This window comes from Protopterus annectens, chromosome 9.part0 (assembly GCF_019279795.1).
Source record: "Protopterus annectens isolate FY-2018-M chromosome 9.part0, PAN1.0, whole genome shotgun sequence".
Taxonomy (NCBI): Eukaryota; Metazoa; Chordata; order Ceratodontiformes; family Protopteridae; genus Protopterus; species Protopterus annectens.
The window spans coordinates 1,592,117,641-1,592,137,968 of NC_056743.1; the positions used below are offsets into that span (position 1 = coordinate 1,592,117,641).

Here is a 20,328-nt window from a genome sequence, read left to right on the forward strand (position 1 = left end):
CAGATGTTGCAGTAATTCACAATTCTATCACAATTGCAAATTAAGCTACAAGACTATGATCCCAGAACAAGTTACCTTTGTTGTAAAATAAGACAAGTGACAGAAAATGCAGAAATAAGAGTATCAAAATGTATGTGACTTTAAGTACAACTTAAATATGTAATAAGCCAGAAAATGTGTGAAATGGAGCTTCACTTAAGCTTTAACAGTAAAGGGGAGGACCTTCCCAATTTGATCTGTCATTACCCAGTAAAATGAGCAGAGGAGATGAGACTGGGAGGAGACTGGGAGGAGCTTCCAATGCCAAGTACACAGGTGATGAGACTGGGAGGGGGCGTCCAATGCCAGATATACTCTAGGGACAGCAGCTCAGCTCAAAATCCTCCAAGTTTAAAAAGTACATGGAAAATGTGGGTGGGTGTAAAACAACAAACTGATTTAAATGGTAAGAAAGTGGAATAGTTTGAATGTTCTTTCCTGTATGCAAATACTTTGTTTTATTTTAGCTTCAAGAGGGCTTTCTGCTTCTAAGAAATACCAGGGGTAAATGGGACTGGAAAAGCTTAAACCTCTAGCAAGTAGTGCTTATCTTCCCAGAACTACAGAAATTCCCCACTGTCCCTGGGTTTAATTACCCCATACTTTTGATAACAAATCACACAGGTGGCCAAAACTGACTGTTCTAAGTTTGAAAAGTGACAAAAGCAAAGTAGTTAGAGATATAGTAAGGCTGATTAATCCATTTAATAGTTTGGAAAAATAACAATGAAAACTATAAACCCAAACCAATTTTTAGCTGTAGATTCAGAGACAAAATAGAAAAAATGCAGAAAAACTAGAAAACCCACTCAGAACTGATTTACATACTTAGGCACAGCACAGAAAACATTTGAAAAAGCACTATAAACTGTAAAATGTCTTTGGTTAATAGCTTTAACTTCAAATTTAGTATAAACAGAAAATATGAATCACAAAAAGTGACTTAAATGGTAAGATAAGTGCAGTACTTTAAGTGTATTTGGATGTAAACTAGAATCCAGATGCTGTTTGATTTTAGCTTCAGGAGAACTTTCAACTTACAAGAGTCTTAAAAACAAAGTTGGCTGACTGCTTGTGTACTATAAAATAGCAGGAGTAGATGAGGCTAGAAACATCATAAAGCTCTAGTCAACAGTGCTTTATCTTCCCTGAAAGGTTTTGTAAGTTAGGGGAGAAATAGCTCCTGAGGGTAATCATCGGAGTATGGAAAAAGAGGTACATCCTTGGTGACTTGAGAATAAACTAGTGCCATTTCACAAGAACAAATGGGACATTCACAACTGTGATCAGTACAGATCACACTGCATGAAAGTGTTGGAGATGGTGACTGATCAGTTTAGGATGCATCAGAATTTAACCAACGCTTGCAGTGAACCAGATAGTGGAGAAGAGGAAAGAGTCTAACTCGGCAAGCCTAGACTTGGAGAAAGCATATGACAAAGTCCAATGAATGCTGATTTGGGCAGTTCTGAGATGATATGAAGTCTCAGAAGCATGGGTAGATTTAGTGCAGGCTATGTACAAGAACCCAATGACACAGGTACATACAGTGTTCGGACTCACAGAGGTTTTCCCAGTGGAGTAGGTGTATATCTGGGTTCAGCTCTGAGTTCACTACTTTTCATTCTAGTAATGGACTCCATTAAAAAACAAAGTGGATGAGACAGATCAACAAATCTGCTGTCTGCCAACAATGTGCTACTAGACACAGACTACGAACAACAATTTCAGTAAATGATAAAGGATGGAATGCAAAACTGAAGGCACATGGAATGAGATAATTGTCATGCAGCAAATGGGAGAATCTGAAAAAGTTGAACATTGAGACAGAATGGAAACTAATGCAGCAGGTTAACAGCATAAGGGATCTGGAAAGTGTGGTTGAGAAGAAGGGAAGTGTGAATGTGAAGGTCAAAGAATGAGAGGCTCTGCAGCAAACTGACACAAAATGTCAGGGGTAGTGTGACAGAAAAATGCCATAGAAGCTGAAAAGTAAGGTGGACAAACTAGTGGTGTGACCAGTACTTATGTATGGCACCAAATCCTGGGCAGCGAAGGCAGAGATGTTGAGGAAGGTAGGGGTGATGAAGAAGGTGTGCCTGAGATGGGTGGTAGGATGCACTGTGGCACAAATGAGGACCTCAAATCAAAAGTTAAACTAGATGGAGTTGAATGGAAGGTCAAGGACAGTATAGTTGTTAAAGCACATGTAGAGGAAAGAAGAAAATTATTTGGTGAAGAAGATTTGGGAAAGACAGAAAGAAGGCAAGAGGAAAAGAGGATGTCCAGGTAAGAGATGGTTGGACTGCATGAAAGAAACACTCCAACTGTCAGACATTAAGGCCTAAAGAAGGTAAGAAAATGGCACCAAAATGAGGAAGTAGTTATCGTTGACACAACACCCTGACCATATGTAAAAAATGGGAAAAAAGGGGTAGTTGATGATGATGATGATGAACTCAAAACACTGGACCTGATCCTTGTATTTGACCAATGACTTGCTGGCTGAACAGGTGACTTGGTCTGATCCCTTACTTCTACAGTTCAAGACTAATATACACAGAGTAAAATCCCCAGATTTGGGTCTGGTTCAGTGCAGGAATTTTAATCTGCTCACCCTAGAAAACATATTCCCCAAGAAACTTTAGAACTGTGGTACTGAGGATACTCAGAAGATGGTCAAGGCCTATGACAGATCACTTATAGCCAGTCTGGCTACCTTAGCCCTTTGTCATATACACCCTCTTCACTTCAGCCCATGACAGCCATAGGCTATTCTGGAATTCCATGACTTGAGGAAGACTGGGTGAAGACTGTAGCTCAGATGGCATTTTTCTGGATGACTTAAGCACAAGTTTGCCCTTAATGTTTGGAATCTGTACAGTCCAGATTTCCTGGCTATTGAGAAATATTTTACATCAGAAGAATTTGATTTGGGTGCTCATGTATTGCTGTCAAGCTTGCCCCAGTTGGGTAAGATTTTGCACAAATTGTACTGGCAGGGTATATGGGGGGGGGGATCCTATGGAGGTAGATCCAGATTTTAAATGGTGTGACTTCTTTTTACCAAGTTACAATGAACAAATCTCTGTAGTTTCCTCCATGCACACCATATCATTTGTTTTGGACCAATCTTTAACCAGACAGATTATGTCCTATTTTGGTGATATTGGCCCACTTTTTTACTAGACTGCCATCATCTCTCTTTGAAATGGGCATTTTCCAACTACTTAAAGTAGACCTTTGTTACACTTATCCTGAAAGAATTGGGTTTAAACCCTGGCATTCTAGACAGTTATAGATCTATGTTCAACCCTCCCTTCTTGGGTAAAGTATTTGAAAAGTGGATTACTTATGTACAGCTGGATTTGTATCTACTAGAAAGCAACTGGCAAAATCTGTTTGAGTCTGGCTTTGTTTCAAGACACAGCATGGACCTAAATGGGGTCTTCAGATACCTTATGATGATAGATGATTGTCACTGTTTTGTTTTGGTCCTACTGGATTTCTCGTCAGCTTAAGACACATCACAGAATCCTTATGGACTAGTTACAATATTATTGTGGCATTACCAGCAAGGCTGTGGACTGGTTTGTCTTCTGTCTCTCTCTCTGGCCAGTGTCAGGCATACATTTCTGTACATCCTACCCGGTCACCTATGGTATTCTTCAAGGTTCCATTTTGGAGCCATTATTATTCACTGTCAACTGAAGCTCAACACCTCAGATATAGTAGCCTTGGCTATTCATGTCATCAACAGGGATTTGTTCACCCAAGTCTTGTCTAATATTATCTGTTGTGGGAACTACCTGTTCAACCTCATTTGTAACTGATCTTTTAGAGTTTTACTTGCTGTGTCAACTTTGCTGATCTGTTAGCTATGCATGTTTGTGTTTGTTATTTATTAAAGTTCCAGTATTGCTTACTTATTGTCCGATTATTTATTGTTTATTGTTCTTTACTCTTCTTGTATTATTTGTAGTCATGCTTTGGCTTATGCATGTAAATAAAATTAAGTTAAAACTGACTTTATCCATTTGAAACAAAACACTGCTTAAAACATACAATCTGACCTCTTGAAAAGAAACTAGAATTTGTGTGTCTGTGTGTCTCTCTGCGTTCCAAGTGTGATGAACCAACTCATGTAAAGTGATAATAAACTGGGCAAGTGGGGGCAGCATATCACCTACTCAGAGGTAATCCCTACCTAACATACAAAGCTATGTCAAACCCAGAGCTGTTTGACGTGCTCCACTTAAAGAAATCCCAATCCCTCCGAGCTACACACTCTAGGGACCTAAACCTTGTCACCACAATAAACAGAACATGCCGGAGGGATAGATTCCTGTCTCAGAGACTTCCCATATTCTGGAATAAACTACCTATCTATATCAAACAAAGCTCCTCATTAGCACTCTTCAAGAAAAATCTTGATGATTGGATGGGAAATAGGAAATTCACCCTGGGGATCACCTCTGTGGCTCTGCTCGACAGTGGCACAGGAAAATAATTTTCTTGGGTGGCAAAAGCCAGGGTACCATTTTGGCTGGCTTGTATAGGCCCCAGGGCCAATTAGCCTAGTACCTACCTATGAACCTATGAGACAAAGATCTGATATACAGAGTGGAAAATGTGTTATTCATGCCTGGTTCCTCCATATGTTTTTCATTTGGATGTATGAACGTTATATGATGTAGGGGGCATGATATTTATTGACCAGTGTCATAAACCTCATCCTATTTTATAGATGTAAGACTAGTTAGTTTCTTTTTGAATCACTGTCGGCTTTGATACTTGGCAATGGCATGTGGCCTAGAGGATAAGTTTTAATACTGTTTTGCAATGTCTGCACTATTTCTGGCTTTGTTACAGTCTTCCACACTATTTTAAAAACACTGCTGCAGCAAGAAACCTGTATTTTAACAATCTCCTCACCACCAACCAGGTGAAAGAAAAGTGCATTTTTATTCAGTAGCTGCATGAAATATGAATGTAACCAGTTTCTCATCTATAACCATGCAAAAGAAAATCTCTCTTGTTCAGCAAGACAAGTACTACTTTACTTTTTGAGCCATTTTCTCAAGTAATTTATTTTATGGGCAGTGATGTTTACATCTTGATGTTGAAATCCCAGAAATACCAGATGTGTCATATTTTTAAACATCTGGCTACCTGTAGACACATGGAACTCTGAGCTAGAAAACTACAGATCCTTATCTGCCAATGCTATGTCCGGCAAACACTAATGCTGTTGCTGTAATAACCTTGTTGCTTATTTACTCGCCAACTTTAATTATTTCTGGGTATTTCACAAACAGAACATAGTGAATTCCAGAAAAATTAAATAGATTGTTTCCTGTTTTAACCCAAGGACAGTATCATATGTCATGAGACAGCAGAGATTCTTTGGAATTCCATTTTTCTTGCATTGCAGTCTACACATCAGGAAACAATTTCTTTAGGTGGCTTGAACATTCTAGGCCAGTTCTGTGTTTTGGTACTTTCTGTTTCTAGCTTTCAGTATCAAGGAGGTCTTTGGTTATTTTTAACAGTGTTTTTTATTTGTTTTGTTACTTTTTGTTTGAAAATTTTATATTTATAGTTGAAACTGTCAGGATATGTTGCTGCTTTGACTGGTATACTGAACCCATGTTTATAGCAATTAGCCATATGTCCCTTTTCTGGAGTTTACCTTAAAACTCCTGTTTGACCTGTGTGATGAATGCTGCATGCATAGTGCTGCTAGTACAGTCTTGTGTTTGTATCAAAAGGAGCACAGTTTTGTCCCAGTGGTATCCTCGTATTTCCTACTTACATTATTAGGCTCTTGCTGGACTTGCTTAGCTTAGTTGGCAGAACAAGCAGCTTAATTATTTGTCTGGGTATAGCTTTATAATGTGCTTTGCTGTCCTGTCCAGACATGACTGAACTGTTTGATTATGCTGTACAGACTGAACTTAACTGCTTTATTTATTTTACTGTCTGTGGATGGATTCAAGTGGTTATTTTATTTATTTATTCATTCATTCATCAGCCACTTTGCGCAGCAGTTGTTAGTGGTGCCCTACATATATGCAATCGCTGCAAGTTGTACTTTATCCTATTGGAAATACCTCTGAACTTTTTCACAGTCCCATGATACTCAAGGAGCAATCAGTCTGTGCTCTGATCAGCATTACCACATAGATTAATTACTAGCTATGTAAGCACCCATCCCTTGTCTTGTTGCAAACACCCCCACCCCCATTCTGTTTTATTGTAAAGCAAATATTAAGGACATGCAAACATGGATAGGCACTTTCCTGCTATCTCTACAATCAGCTTGGTGGACATGGGCATCCTGAGGCAATATGTCCACTGACAACCACTTAATTTTGAAACAGACGAATACAGTTTGTGAGAGATGTAGTTACACAAAGTCACTAGAGGCAAGTCTCTCACACACAGACACAAAAAAATGCCAAACAGATTGTTATTGACACACACAACACTCACCACACTTACTAAGGACCAGACACATAAACCCACATATGGAGAGGTGCTCACATGTAACTTACCCCAACCTCAAAGGCCTCCCAGATACAGTCTTCAGAAACTTTGCATGCACACAAACAAAAGAACTCTTATCACATCACATAAAACTACATCTCATAGTGTCTTAACTACCAAGCCTGTAAGGCATAACACCACACAACCCAATATTTTGGTCATAGAAAACTCCATTGTGAGACACACTGATGTCCTGTCACCAGGCTGAATAAGAAGTTTATGGTCAGTTGCCTGCCAGGGCTGGGATTTGCCAGATCACACAGGCACTCAGGTCACTAAATTCCAAGTACTAGTATGACTCAGTCATAGTCCATGTGGGTATAAATGACCTGAGATGTACCTCCTGGACTACATAAAGAGAGACACGATTTAGCTCTCAGAATATGTGTCACAGGCGAGTATGATCCTAGCATTGAACAGCATTCTGCCATCTCCAAGAATGATGCCACAATACCAACAGAAAATGATTGACTTTAATAATTGGCTTAGCAACTGGTGTCACTCCAAGAGTGTCCAGTATTTGTTAGCCCAGGAGAACATGATTTACAGGCCATGCTGCTTTGCCAGGGATGGTTTCCACTGGTTGCCACTAGGCTTTTGGATATTGGCCAATACATTGTCAGCCCCTATAGTGTCTTTTTTAGGCACTGCAAAACAGAGAAACCCTCCAACATAGAAAAATCTATTTAGGGTAAGCTAAAGGTATTACTGTTCAATGATAGGAGCCACTACTTGTCAGGACTGAAGTCTGGACAGTAGAGCTGAGGGACAAACATTTTACCACTGAGTCACTGCGCCAGCCAACAGTTATGTAAATAAATTGGTAAGCATTGGTACAGGTCAGAAGTGTGTCATATGTGGGAGTTGTGATAACTGCCAGGGTAGCCAGCAGATACATTGTAGATGATACCCTGTGCATGGAATACCATCTACCAGCTGATGGAGTGGTACCCTTTTTTGGTTCACATACCTCCTTCCTAGTTCCCTAAACGGGGCCTTTATTTCAATTTGGGTATAGGTTATAGCCCTCAGTACCTCAGGTAAATGGGCTATATCATAGAAGTCCAACATGGTGTTACTTCTCTGCTCTTTGATACATGGGAACTACATATGCTTTCCCACATGCTGAAGCATGACAATGAGAAACTGATGGGAGTCTTCTCCAGATAGATGCCTGAGATAACCCCACTGTGTCCTCATTAAGTTGTTTAAAGGTCCCTGTCATTAACAGATGTAAAGCAACTCATACCTTAGTATACACTAGGAAAGGTACTGCATTACTCCCATAGGGCTCCAGACTAATCTGACACATCTCCACAGTGTCTTGTATGGTAAACCTCTCTACATATTCAGAGCCAGATCCAGCATTAGGAGATGTAGGCAGTTGTCCTGGAGGGGCCCCATCACCTGTAAGTAAAAAATGTAAAAAAAAAAGTAAAAGGTAAACCTTTGCTTTCATATGCCCAAATTAAACCAACTTGAATTAGGACCTTGCAGGAGACAGCATGCCATGCACAGCAAACTGACCAGCATTAGGACCTTACAGGAGGACAGCACACAGCAAATCCCAGAGTTAAACAGGCTTGTGTAACACAAGCCCTGGTAGAAAATCATGTGAGGTTTAAGTATTACTTGTATGTGGTAATAGCAAGCCATGATCAAAACAATCATGACAGTGAAGAGCAGCCAAGAAGATTATTTTTTGTGTGCAGCACACTATGATCAGAGTGAACTGTGACAGAGTAGCCAGATTGGAGCGAGCAGCCAAGCAGTGCTGTTATTTTGAATTTTAACAAAGCAGCCAGTGTGTGTGTGTGTGTGTGTGTGTGTGTGTGTGTGTGTGTGTGTGTGTGTGTGTGTGTGTGTGTGTATGTGTGATCCACAAACTATAGAAAAGCACACTTTTAGCAAAATGCAAGCGTGATTTTATTATGTATAAAAGGTATATATGCCCTTATCATTTACACAGTTTTTCTTCTTATTTCATGCACCCTTCAGCTGTGAAATTAGGAACACCCAGTCTCATATTGTCCTTCTCCTTGTTGTAGATACTGACAGGTAGACATTTTGTCAATGTGTGATCCCTGAAATAGACACTTTTCCCTACTTTCTGAAGTCTGAAATACAGAAAAAGATCCATTGTAGTCTCTCACTCCTACCGTCCATCTCTTCCAATTTAGAACTCCTTAACTCTGCCAGTACCTAATATAGGGAGCAGCAGGACCTCATTTGTTGCCATGACCAGACACATTTATTTCCCAACAGCTAAATCTGAACCGAGGCTAGTACCTACAACACAGTTTTATATGTGGTCTGCTGGTACGATGTATTTCTGTGGATCTTTCAGTAGATTGGCAAAATGTGTCCATTTTCTGGTATTCTGGCTCTGGAGTTTTACATTCCCATGAATGCTGATACCTACCCTTCTCTTCTGGCACCAGCCTGACTGTTTCTCTAGCTCCAACTCTGTGAACACATTCCAGTCAGTCACCTCACCATCCAGTTAGTATATCAGTCCTGTTCTGCTGTTCAAGAATTATTCCACATCTTTAACTCATATCAGTAGAAAGCAATACCTAATACAAAACTAACTCATTATGATGCCTTGGTAATTAGGGAGACTGTCAATTAAATTTTAATTATCAATAAACTCAATAAATTTAAGTTACCTTAACTTGATTTGCAAGCTAACTTCAAAATAAAACTTTTCAAGTTTTAACTATAGCTAAAATAAAACTTTTCAAATATGTGGAGGAAATTCACTCGCTGCCCAAATTGCATTCAGTACCAGCATACCACAAGGATCTGTACTGAGTCCCCTTCTATTTTCTCTCTTTATTAATGATGTAGCCGTGTACCTTCTCCACTTTAACATAACCCTATATGTTGATGATACCTTACTGTTAGAATCAAGTAGGAACATCAACTCCCTTCAAAAAAAACATGAGTTTTACACAATTATATCACTGGACAAATACAAATATGCTGTTAATCAACACAGAATGTCAAATATCATGCTTCTGCACACTCAACAAAACCTTCCAAAGATAGTACAAAATCAAGATCACAGATACAAAAGGCCACCAACTGCCACTAGTTACTGTCGAACTAAGCAGAAATAACATTAGACCCCACCCTAAGTTACACCAACTAAGCATACAGACAATATTATAAACAAGGCAGTACACCAACTTGTCTCCTTACCCACACAGCATGCATGTCCATAGCCAAAAAACATATTAATCCCTAAGTTAGAATATATTCTACCAATGTTAACTCTCGACTCAAACTCAAACACAAATTAAATGCAAATAGCTGTTAACAAAATCCGCCATTTTGCATTACTAGCTGAACCATGCACTCATCACTGCAAATTGCTGCAACACATTAACTATCAATTACTGAAAGAGCTACTTTCCTCCTTAGGTTACAAATCTGCAAAATTGTAAACATGGATCATTGTGCCTCATTTAAAAGAAGTTTGTAAATAAAGCAGCCTAACTATACACTGAGAGATAGCCAAGAAAAGGGTAACCCTCATTAGGCCATGTTTCAAAAACAGCACAAATAAAACAGCATTTTGTTAGCTAGGCAACTTGCAATGGAGTATCTGCTGATGTTAGACAACAAAACACTCTGGACTTATTTAAAAGTAAACCGAATGATTACCTGTTTAACAATACTAAGTGCTCATGTTTCAGAGATGACAGCTGTACTTTTAAGTATAAACCCTTCACTTGTGCAAAACTGTTTAACAATTGCACAGATTGCAAATAAGTGTAAAAGGAGTCAGTGCACATCTTAAATGTATTTAGACAGTTCATTGCAAAATGACAATGTGTCTAACTGGTGTACTAACTCAAAAGATGCCATTTATTTTGCTCAGATGTTAATCTATGTGCATCTGTAATATTGTAATGTGCTGTAGTGCATGGGTCATGGCTGAAAAGGGTCTGCTGACCAGTTCATTTACTTGATTAACAAACTGAATAAATAAATAAGTAAATAAGTCTGTCTGAAAGTTTCTTTGTTTATTCACAAACGTGATTCAACTTAAGAGCAAACATTAATTTTAATTACTTCTGCGGATTAACAGGTAGGGTCATAAAATCTGCATATTGTATTTTTCTGGAAACATGAAATATGGTTCACTGTGATCAAATATGAAATGCATTTTTAGAAATCACCATCTGCTGCCCTTCAGCATTTTAGCTGCATTTTTATATCATGTGCTGTTACAGGGGCTGTCTCATTGTTAGATGAGCAGGTCTAGCAAGTTCAATTAATGATTAAAATCTAGTCTGGTCGGAAGGGCTCTATATGTGCGCAGAGGTATAGTTGCAGAGAAAAGAAGGTTGTGTGTTAGTGGCAGTATAAATATGAGTACACAAGAAAGAGACGTGGTAAAAACTAACTGAGATATACATCAGAAAGTTAGAAGATATAAACTAGAATGGGGATTGATAAAACCCACGGAAACAATAGTGAATAAATAAAAAAAGATATTAAATGGGAAACAATGATTAGTAATGGTAAAAAGAATATGTGGTAGAGGGTGGGGATTAAGTTAGGAAATCCTGAATGTGAGAAAGGTCAGGAGTGGTACTGAGTAAAACAGTAGCTAAGGCTTCAATAATAGAGTCATGGCGGAGTGTTAAAAAAATGGGATTTGGTAATGATGAGGCATCAGGAGGTTTGGAAAGACAAGCTAAGGCAAGGAGAGGGAAGATATGCAGTATTAAGAACTTGGGGACTCACCTCAGAGAACTATTCCTCCATTTAACACCTGACATCTTATTGCACATACACACACCTCAGAGAACTCAACCTCCATCAAAAGAATAGCACCATATTGTTCACTCACCTCAGAGAACTATACCGCCATCCAAAGCCTGACACCTTATTACCCACTCACCTCAAATATCTAAACCTCCATCCAAAGCCTGACACCTTACTGTGCACTCACCTGGGAAAATGAAACCTCCATCCAAAGCCTGACACCTTATTGTGCAATCAACTCAGAGAATAGTACCCAACTCAAATTTGTCTTTGTGACCTCTAGGTCTTTAACAAACCATGCTTGAATGTCAAAAGCTGCTTTTCTAACTTCTCACAAATTTATATTCATAACTTCAGTAATGTCTTCAATCTACCTTAGTCTCTGCTGCCACCTTCTTCTTCACCCTTTTCGCTTTCCCAAGATCAGTGTCTTCTCTAGTGAATCATAGCTACATATTATGTGGTCAAAGTATCCATAGTTTCATTTTACTATCAGGCCATCCAGTAAGCAGTCTGGATTTATTAATTATTGACTGATCTGATCTTGTTACAGTTCACAAAATGCTCAAACATTTTCTCGAACACTCCCATACAAAAACTTTGATTTTCCAATGCTTAGCTTTTCTTATACTCTTTCCCAGCTGTGTGTTATTACTAGAAAATCTTAACTTTGACTACATGGACTTGCTTTGACCATGTGATGTCTTTGTTCTTTAAAAGATTATCCTGATTTATTGCCATAGATTTCTTTCTAAAATGTAATTGCCTTTTTTGTTTCATGGTTGTAATAACCACTTGCAGAGATCTTTGAGCCCCAAAAAATAAAACAAATTAAACCTGTAACTGTCCTATCTCTTCCCCCTCTATTTGCAAAGAGCTGATATAGGTGGCATAATTATATATTTTTTCATGCTGAAAAACAAGCCAGTTTTTGGGCTTTCTGCTCTCACATTTCATCAACATGTTCTTCAACTCTTCCTTACGTTTAGCCATCAGAGTGATATCGGTTCATAGATTCATAGGTGTTTTCTAGGCTACTGACCACAAGGGCCTGTTTAAGTGTATCCCCAAACCAAGACCTCTGCAAGGACGGCAGGTTCTCAGGCTCAAAAAGCAAAATGTGATGGCACACAAGTGGTTGGTTGTTACCCTTGTGGCCATTGTTCTTTCTGTAAATGTATTTGTCCAACAAAAGAATGTTCAAGTAGAAATACATCTAAGGTTTTTTTTCTGTTAGGATGTGTGGTAATTGTAACAGTGATTGGGCTGCTTATTTCGCAGTCTGCTCTTGCACAGCTTTTTATGTTGGTCAGACTTCCAGACCATTAAATTTATGAATTTCAGAACATTTAAGTAGTATTAGAAATAAATATTTAGCTAATGCTTTATATAAACATACCATCATGCATAAGACAGCTACCTTTAAATTTATTGTTATTGATAGAGTGTTGGGCCACAGATCAACGAAAAGTGGTTGGCATAATGTATTAAACAGAAAAGAAAAATCTTGGATTGTGAAATTGTGGGGGGACTGTTTTCACCTGGTCTTAATGAACATTTGTAATAATTGTTTAATGGGTTTAATTATTCCATTATGTTTGGCTATATAAGGTGGGTTATGTACTGATGGTGTTTTACATTGAAAAAGGCCAGTGGGCGGAAACCGGTCTGTTTTTGTACATTAAAAGATGTTTGCTCCAGTTGAGTGCTGGCTATTTGTCTTTTTCCTGTTTAAGTGTAGCCATGCATCCCAAATCTCTGACAAGTTCTGGTACCTTGATAAGTGTAAGTAGGAGATTGGGAGATGAAATATTTACAAGCAGGGGCCTGGGAGATGAACCATTTACAGGCTGCCTGTGTCCATTAGAGGTATGGGTGCTAAGACAGGGATGAATTTCCAGTTTCCAATCTAATTGTCCAAGTTACACTTGAACTGAGTTAAGGAGGAACTCTACTTCATGTGGATGGGGAGCCTGTTCCAGAGACAGGGTAGTCTCTGGGATATATACCTGTCTCTTCAGCAGGTCATATTTATATCACAGGCAATGTTTATGTCTTTAGAATGGGTAATTCTGGTGCTGTTTGTTTTGTGGATATGCAAAAAAGGTTGTAAATATTTCCCAGCAGTTTGATTCCATGACTGTCTTAGCATATAAACTGAGTAAATAGGGTTATATCCTTATAATACCACTTTCCTATCCTGGAACCAATATTCTATTCCATCTACATTTCCAACTGTTGCATACTGTTCTGTATACAAATTCATCAGGGAGCAGATAAGGTGACCAGGTATCCTTATCCTGCCACAGTGTGTCATAGCCCACATAGTCAAAGCCTTTACAGTAGTCAATAAAGCAAAAGTAAATATTTTTATGGAAATCAATTGTCTTTTTCTTATCAGAGAATGTGGGCAGTTTGATCTCTGGTATCTCTGCCCTTCCAAAACTATTGTGTACATCTGATAGTTCTCTACCCGTATATTGATGGAGTCTAGCTTGCAGGTTCTTGAGTATTCTTTAGCTAGCATTTGAAACAGGTGCAGTTGTTTGGTAATTTCAGCATTATTTATCACTGCTTTTTTTCATCCTCCCAGGACCTCACCCAGTGTTCCACCAATATTTTCCCACAGAATGGAAGCCAGACATTCCCAGGCTAGGCACCAGCCTTACAGCACATTTGTTTCTTCCCAGGAATCCCAGTCAGACCTTCCAATCCCCAGCAAGAGTCATTTGGTGGGTGAGTGGGCAGCTTGCTGATTAGGGGTTAACTTCCCCTTTAGGAGTACACCCCCCAGCAGCTCTTGTAAGCTCCACTATTGCTCTTTCCACCTCGTGCACTGACTGTCAACCTTGTGGGGAGTGAGATACATCTCCATCTCTGCAGGGTCAGTGAGCCGGCACAGCCACTCCATCTCATCCTCTCCAGCCAGCTCCTACAGCTAGGAGTGCCATACAATGAAGCAAGAGGGAGGGAAAAGAGACAAGTCACTAGCCACAGTAAACACTTTTTTAACAGCCTAAGAAATGGCTTTACACATGGCTGTCACAAGATTGTCAATACTGAAATCAGATTGGCTATGTACATTGCACTCAGACAAAGAAGAGTTACATACAGTCATCAAAAGCAAGAGCTGGAGCTGATTGTGGATCAGATCATCAGCTTCTTATTGCAAGGTTTAGTTGTAGAAAATGGAAAAACATCCAGTCCTGTGAGATACAAGCTCAGCAATATTCCAAGTGACTATGTAGTAGAGATGAGAAACAGATTTAAGGGATTAGATCTGGCAGATACAGCATCTGAAGAACTAAGGAAAGAAGTTTGTTATATTGTCTAGGAAGTGACATCAAGAAGTATTACAAACAAAAAGAAAGCTAAGAAGGCAAAATGACTGTGTGTGGAAGCTTCAGAAGTGGTAGAAGAAAGGAGGACAGTAAAAGGTTATGGAGATTGAAAAAACAGAATGTCAGACTGAATGTAGAGTTTCAGGGAATAGTAAGAAAAGATGAGGCCTATTTAAATAAACAGTGCAAAGAACTGGAAGAAGAAAGAATGGGAAAGACAAGAGAACTGGTAACATTGAGGACTGTACCACGTAAAATGGCCATGATGAAAAGGACTTAGAAAAAAAAATGTCAAACAGAATGCAGGGTTTCAGATAATAGCAAGAAGAGATACGGAGGTACATTTAAATGAGCAGTGAAAAGAAATGGAAGAAGAAAGAATAGCAAAGAAAAGAGATTTTTTCAAGGACATTAGTGATATTAAGTAAAACTTCCAGGTATGTGCCTTATAACAGACAACTATGGGAGGGCCTAACAGAAGTAGAAGCAATTAAGAAGAGGTGGTAGGAATATATAGATGATCTCTATAAGAAGGACCCTAACATCACTGATACATGTGTCAGTATGTTCTCTAATCTAGAGCCAGGTATACTTGAGAATGAAGTGAAATAGACCCTAGAAAACTTTACTAAAAACAAGGCTGCAGAAAGCAATAGGATTCAAGCTGATATTGCTTAAAATCTTGCAAAATTATGCTGTTACAGTGCTGTTTGAAATGTGCAATCAGCTATGGAAAACTCAATAATGGTCATTAGATTGGAAAAGATTAATTTATATCCTGCTCCCAGAAGAGAACAGCTCTTTGCCAGAGGGGGATGAAACCCTGACTACATAGTAGGTAACATGAGTTTAAATAGTCTATCTGCCTCTTCCATTACCCTCAGACTTGCTCCAATATAGGCTAGGTTGGTGCAGATATTTAGGGCATCTTGAGGGGTCTCAGTTGTCAACCATCAGCTGGGGAATTTTTACATTATGATATACCCTGATTACTTTTTCTACCCTCCTCCACTGCACTCTTAGACTCAGATGTCTGAAGGCTACTCTCTTCTTTGGATCATCTCGGGGAGCATCATGGACATGCACTCTCCTCCCCCAAGATGGGTATGCCCAGCCCTCCCTGCCAGTGCCTTTGATTCCCGAGCCACTAATTGATCCTGCGTCACTTGAGCTGTAGTTAGGGCTTTATCCCTCTGTGTCAGTGTGCTGGCTAAGACCAGTGCAATAATCTTAGAAAAGCTCTACTAGTTTATCTTCAGCTTCTTTTTGCACTCCAAAGCTGAACTCGCACATTATTCCAGTTTTACCTTGACTACCAACTTCAGCATTCCGGTAATCAATGATGAATGTAACATCTTTATTTTTGGTATTATTTCCAATCCTTATAAAGCTGGTCTCTTCTGCATCTGTAGTTGGAGCATTATCTTGTGTAACTGTGATATTCAAGGGCTCACCTTGTACTCTGACTGAGATCATTCTGTTATTTTTTTTTTTTTGGCAGTATCCAAGCACTGATTTTGACACCATTTTATTAGCTATGAGGGCTACTCCATTTCTTCTGCAAAATTCTTGACTACAATAGAAAATCTGATATTTGTCTGATGCAAAATGACCCATTTCAGTGCATTTTGGTTCAAATGTTTCATACCTTTGGGTATACCTGAACAAAAAAAAATGTGAAATTAGGCTTTTGAACTAATTAATACTCACAAACATACCTATTTAGCCCACTGTATATTGCAGGTAGGGTGAAGGCAACTAACTTTTCCTCAAATAATTACAACTTTTTTGTATTACAGGTAACACTGCATCTGAAGCCAGTCTCTAGTTCACAGTCTATTCAGCATAAACTTGCTGTCTTCATCCTTAACTCTCAGAATCCAGTAGTATGGAAACTGAATGTGGAACAGCCTTCCAGCAGTATGCAACATATATTTCATGTAAGTCTGCTGGTTGTCCATACCAGAAACAAATGTGGGACTTCTACATAAATTATCTATTTTTCAATACCTGCTTTAATCTGTCTAGAGTTATTCTATCACAATTATAATGCTCAGTCATTTTCCACTTTTGAATTGCTTTCTACAGTTTCACCACAGCTGTCAGTTTTAGTGTCACAAAAATGTATATGCAATGTATAGGTAACTGGCTCCAGACCACTTGGCTATTAAATTGGAATAGGGGCAGTTATGATAAACATTTTTGCATTATGAATAGTAAACGAAATAAAATACCACAGGAAAAAAATGCCAGAAATGTACCTCCCTTGAATAGCTGCTTGTTTCTGCTCTTCAACAACTTAACAAAAGCAGTGTTGCCAGTTTGCTTTGATTTTAACCTGTCCCTTCTAAACTGGTACTTACAGTTATATATGGGCTTACAATGAATAATCACACCTGTTAAGTCAACATGATTATTTTACCTGACAATATCTAAAACACTGGGAGGTCACTGCTCAAAACAGTTGACACAACACAAAACATTTATTTGTGGTGGGGCAAGCCACTCTGCAGTCCAAATGAGGGGTTACACTACCCATACCTCTGAAATATATGTCTCATACCTCTCATCTGTCAAGATTTTCACAGAATGTCCAGATTTTTGCTTTGTATTTTTTGGTCTGTTTCTCATAAAACGTGTGGTTTTCTGCCAATTAACTGTGGAATGAAGTCACTAAATAATGGCATACATTTGAGTTTCAGGCTTCATATACTACAGAAAATGCACACTAACACAAAACCTGCAATTCTATCAATATTTTAAGTCCATAAGTGCTATATTTAGCCTGTCCCCGTTGTGGGACCTTTGTCCCCAATTATTTTTGGCTTTGTCCAGATTTATTGAGCTAAGAGGTTGAGAGGTATGACGTGTTTGTGTGTGTGTGTGTGTGTGTGTGTGCGCGTGTGCATGTGTGTGTGTGTGCACTTGTGTGTGCTTGTGTGTGCGTCTGTGTGCTTGTGTGAGTGTGTGTAAACACTGAGACAATACAAACTAGAAGTTGGAGAATGTGATAAAAATGCAACATTCACCATGTCACTCTTCTCTGAATTTGCCATTACAAGATGGAAGTGACTTTTCATTGCTGGGTTTCTATCCATTGGTCATCTGGCTGGTGACAAAAAGTAGGCTTCACATTATATACATTGTCATAGAAAAATTGTCTGGTCCACTGTTTAACATGCTCAGCTATATCATTCTTATTTTTTTCTTCTTCCTAAACAGTAAGGCAATACTATGACGATGTATCAAATATATGTAGTAAGAGAGATGTATACATATGCATTTATAAAACCAAAAGAAAAAAAGCAGATGATAGTATGTATATGTAAGACCTCAAATCAAAACTTTAAAAACACTCTCTGCTACTTAAAACAAATTTTTAACAGCATTTTCTTCCTACCATTAGGACTTCATCAGAAAGGATTTTGATAACCTCAACTGATGCTTTTTACACAAATTACCATTACCTATGTCATAACCACTCTTCATCCATTTCCATTTTGTTAAAGTTGTATACTAACTTAATTTACTATGAAAAACTTTATAACAAAACTAAATTGAAATACCTTCAATAAATGTATGTAACGGATGTTTTTGAGGTTTGTATACAAAATAGTAAAATGCTTTTTTGTACCATTACCAAACCAAAAACAGGTAAAGACAATAAAGAATTTGTGTCTTTCGGCTTTTCCCGGTTAGGGGTCGCCACAGCGGAACTCCGGTCCGCTAATGATTGGCAGTAGATTTTTACGTACTGGCTTGCCGGGCCTAACGCACAACCTTCAATGAAGGAACGCCCATTCACGCATGTCACCACACAGAAGAGGCGACAACGCTACCGCAGCACCACCACCGCAAGTTTAAAAATTCCCAAATATATACATTTACATACAAAAAACATTAAAACAGTTTTATATGATTGAGTAAAATATTTAAATATTTTTGAAGTGAAATGTTTGTGTGTATATGGGAGAATGGATTAATGTGGCTGAGGGTGCAAATGGGTGGGGGGCTGTCACACCACCATGCTTCCCTAGACTAATGAGCAAATCCTGCAATACTGAGGGTAGGAAACACTAGACACAAGGAACACTTTTCATATTATGCCTTAAAAGCACTTAGAAGAAGAAAGACAATATGGTTCAGGGGCAATAGACAGTAGACATTAGGGTATTGTATATATTGTACTTTAAAGGCACTCAAAGAATGGGCGATTTGTACATCACCACCATGCATGGAGAATAAATGTCTTCCAGTGGTGTGTTATTGCACAGGTAATGTCCACTGAAAAAACAAGTTGGCCTCTTCTTGGCAGGAAAATAAGTTGCTGTGAAACTCAGGCAGTAAAACGGTCACAATTGTTTAAGGTTGCTAAACAGCATTTCACTGTGTAGCAATTATAAATTAAAAAAAAGTAAATTAATAAAAGGAAATGTGTGTGTGTGTGTGTGTGTGTGTGTGTGTGTGTGTGTGTGTGTGTGTGTGTGTGTGTGTGTGTGTGTAAGAGAGAGAGAGTGAGAGACAGAGAGAGAGAGAGAGAGAGAGAGAGAGAGAGAGAGAGCATCTTTAGACAGCAACAGACAGTCCTTTAAAGAGAGAGAGAGAGAGCGAGCAATGTCTTCGGACTGCAACAAACAATCTGTTAGCAGCAGTCCCTTCGTGATAACAAATATGAAACTCTAATTCCTGGAATTATTGTCTGACATTAGTAGTTTACCAGCAAATCCATCATTCACTGATAATATAAAGAGCATGGGGGGGGGGTCATTTGCACTGTCTTCATTCTATTAGTTTTGGTTTTTTTTGCTGTTTTTCATTCATTTTTTTGCATACAATGATATGTAAAAAATGATGCAATTAATGGAATGAAATTAGATTAATAAGATCATTTTAATTGTTCTAGCAGTTTATATAATTTATCCCTGTAATTTGTATTATGTGGAGGGAAACTCAAAGGGCATTTTCTACAAGAATTAAAAACATTTTAGGAATAAACATTATTGTGACATAAATAGCCCATTATCATCTCACTTTGCTGAATTTCACACTGGCAAACTGAATGGTTTGGAAGTTACTATTTTAGAACAAATAAATTGCTGTTCCCACTAAGGGGGTGATGTTAAGAATATTTTATTTATTTAATGTTAATATATTATCACTTTATGGACTTAATCACTGTTGTAACTGGATAGTGCTCTTAAATTCTATCTGATGATTAATTATGATGTCATTTCCTCTCATTTACATATATTGATTTTTTGGTGATTTCATTTTTATCCTCCCTGGAAGGCTTGCTGCCAAGGTGCCATGAGATTAAACTTTTTGTTGATAAGGAATGGTTGTCTTTATTATTTTTACATCTAGTTCGTAGTTTTATTTTTTAATTATACAAAATGCCCATTGAATAAGGGTTTTACTCAGGTTATGTCATTTTTTGTGAATGCACTATATTCTGGGTGGTTTTCTGGCCTAATTCTGAATCAAGTTTGAATCTTGTCTGCCTTTTAGATAGTTTTTTTGGTACTGTTGTTAGTTTAGTGAGGATTCATTTAATATCTTTTAGGTTTGTTGTTTAGATACATTTTAGGTAAAGTATTTAGTGTAGCTTGTTAGTTTTGGA

The 20,328-nt window shown here is 38.3% G+C and overlaps 1 protein-coding gene across 1 annotated transcript in view; it reads left to right on the forward strand.

The window, feature by feature from the left end:
• LOC122810725 (transforming growth factor beta receptor type 3-like) overlaps window positions 1–16,699 on the forward strand; it is a 207,440-nt gene extending 190,741 nt beyond the window's left edge. The window contains exon 5 of the mRNA XM_044082287.1: window positions 16,508–16,699. Within this exon, the coding sequence (XP_043938222.1) occupies window positions 16,508–16,699 (192 nt within the window). The remainder of the gene's footprint in view (window positions 1–16,507) is intronic.
• Window positions 16,700–20,328: the final 3,629 nt, after the last annotated feature.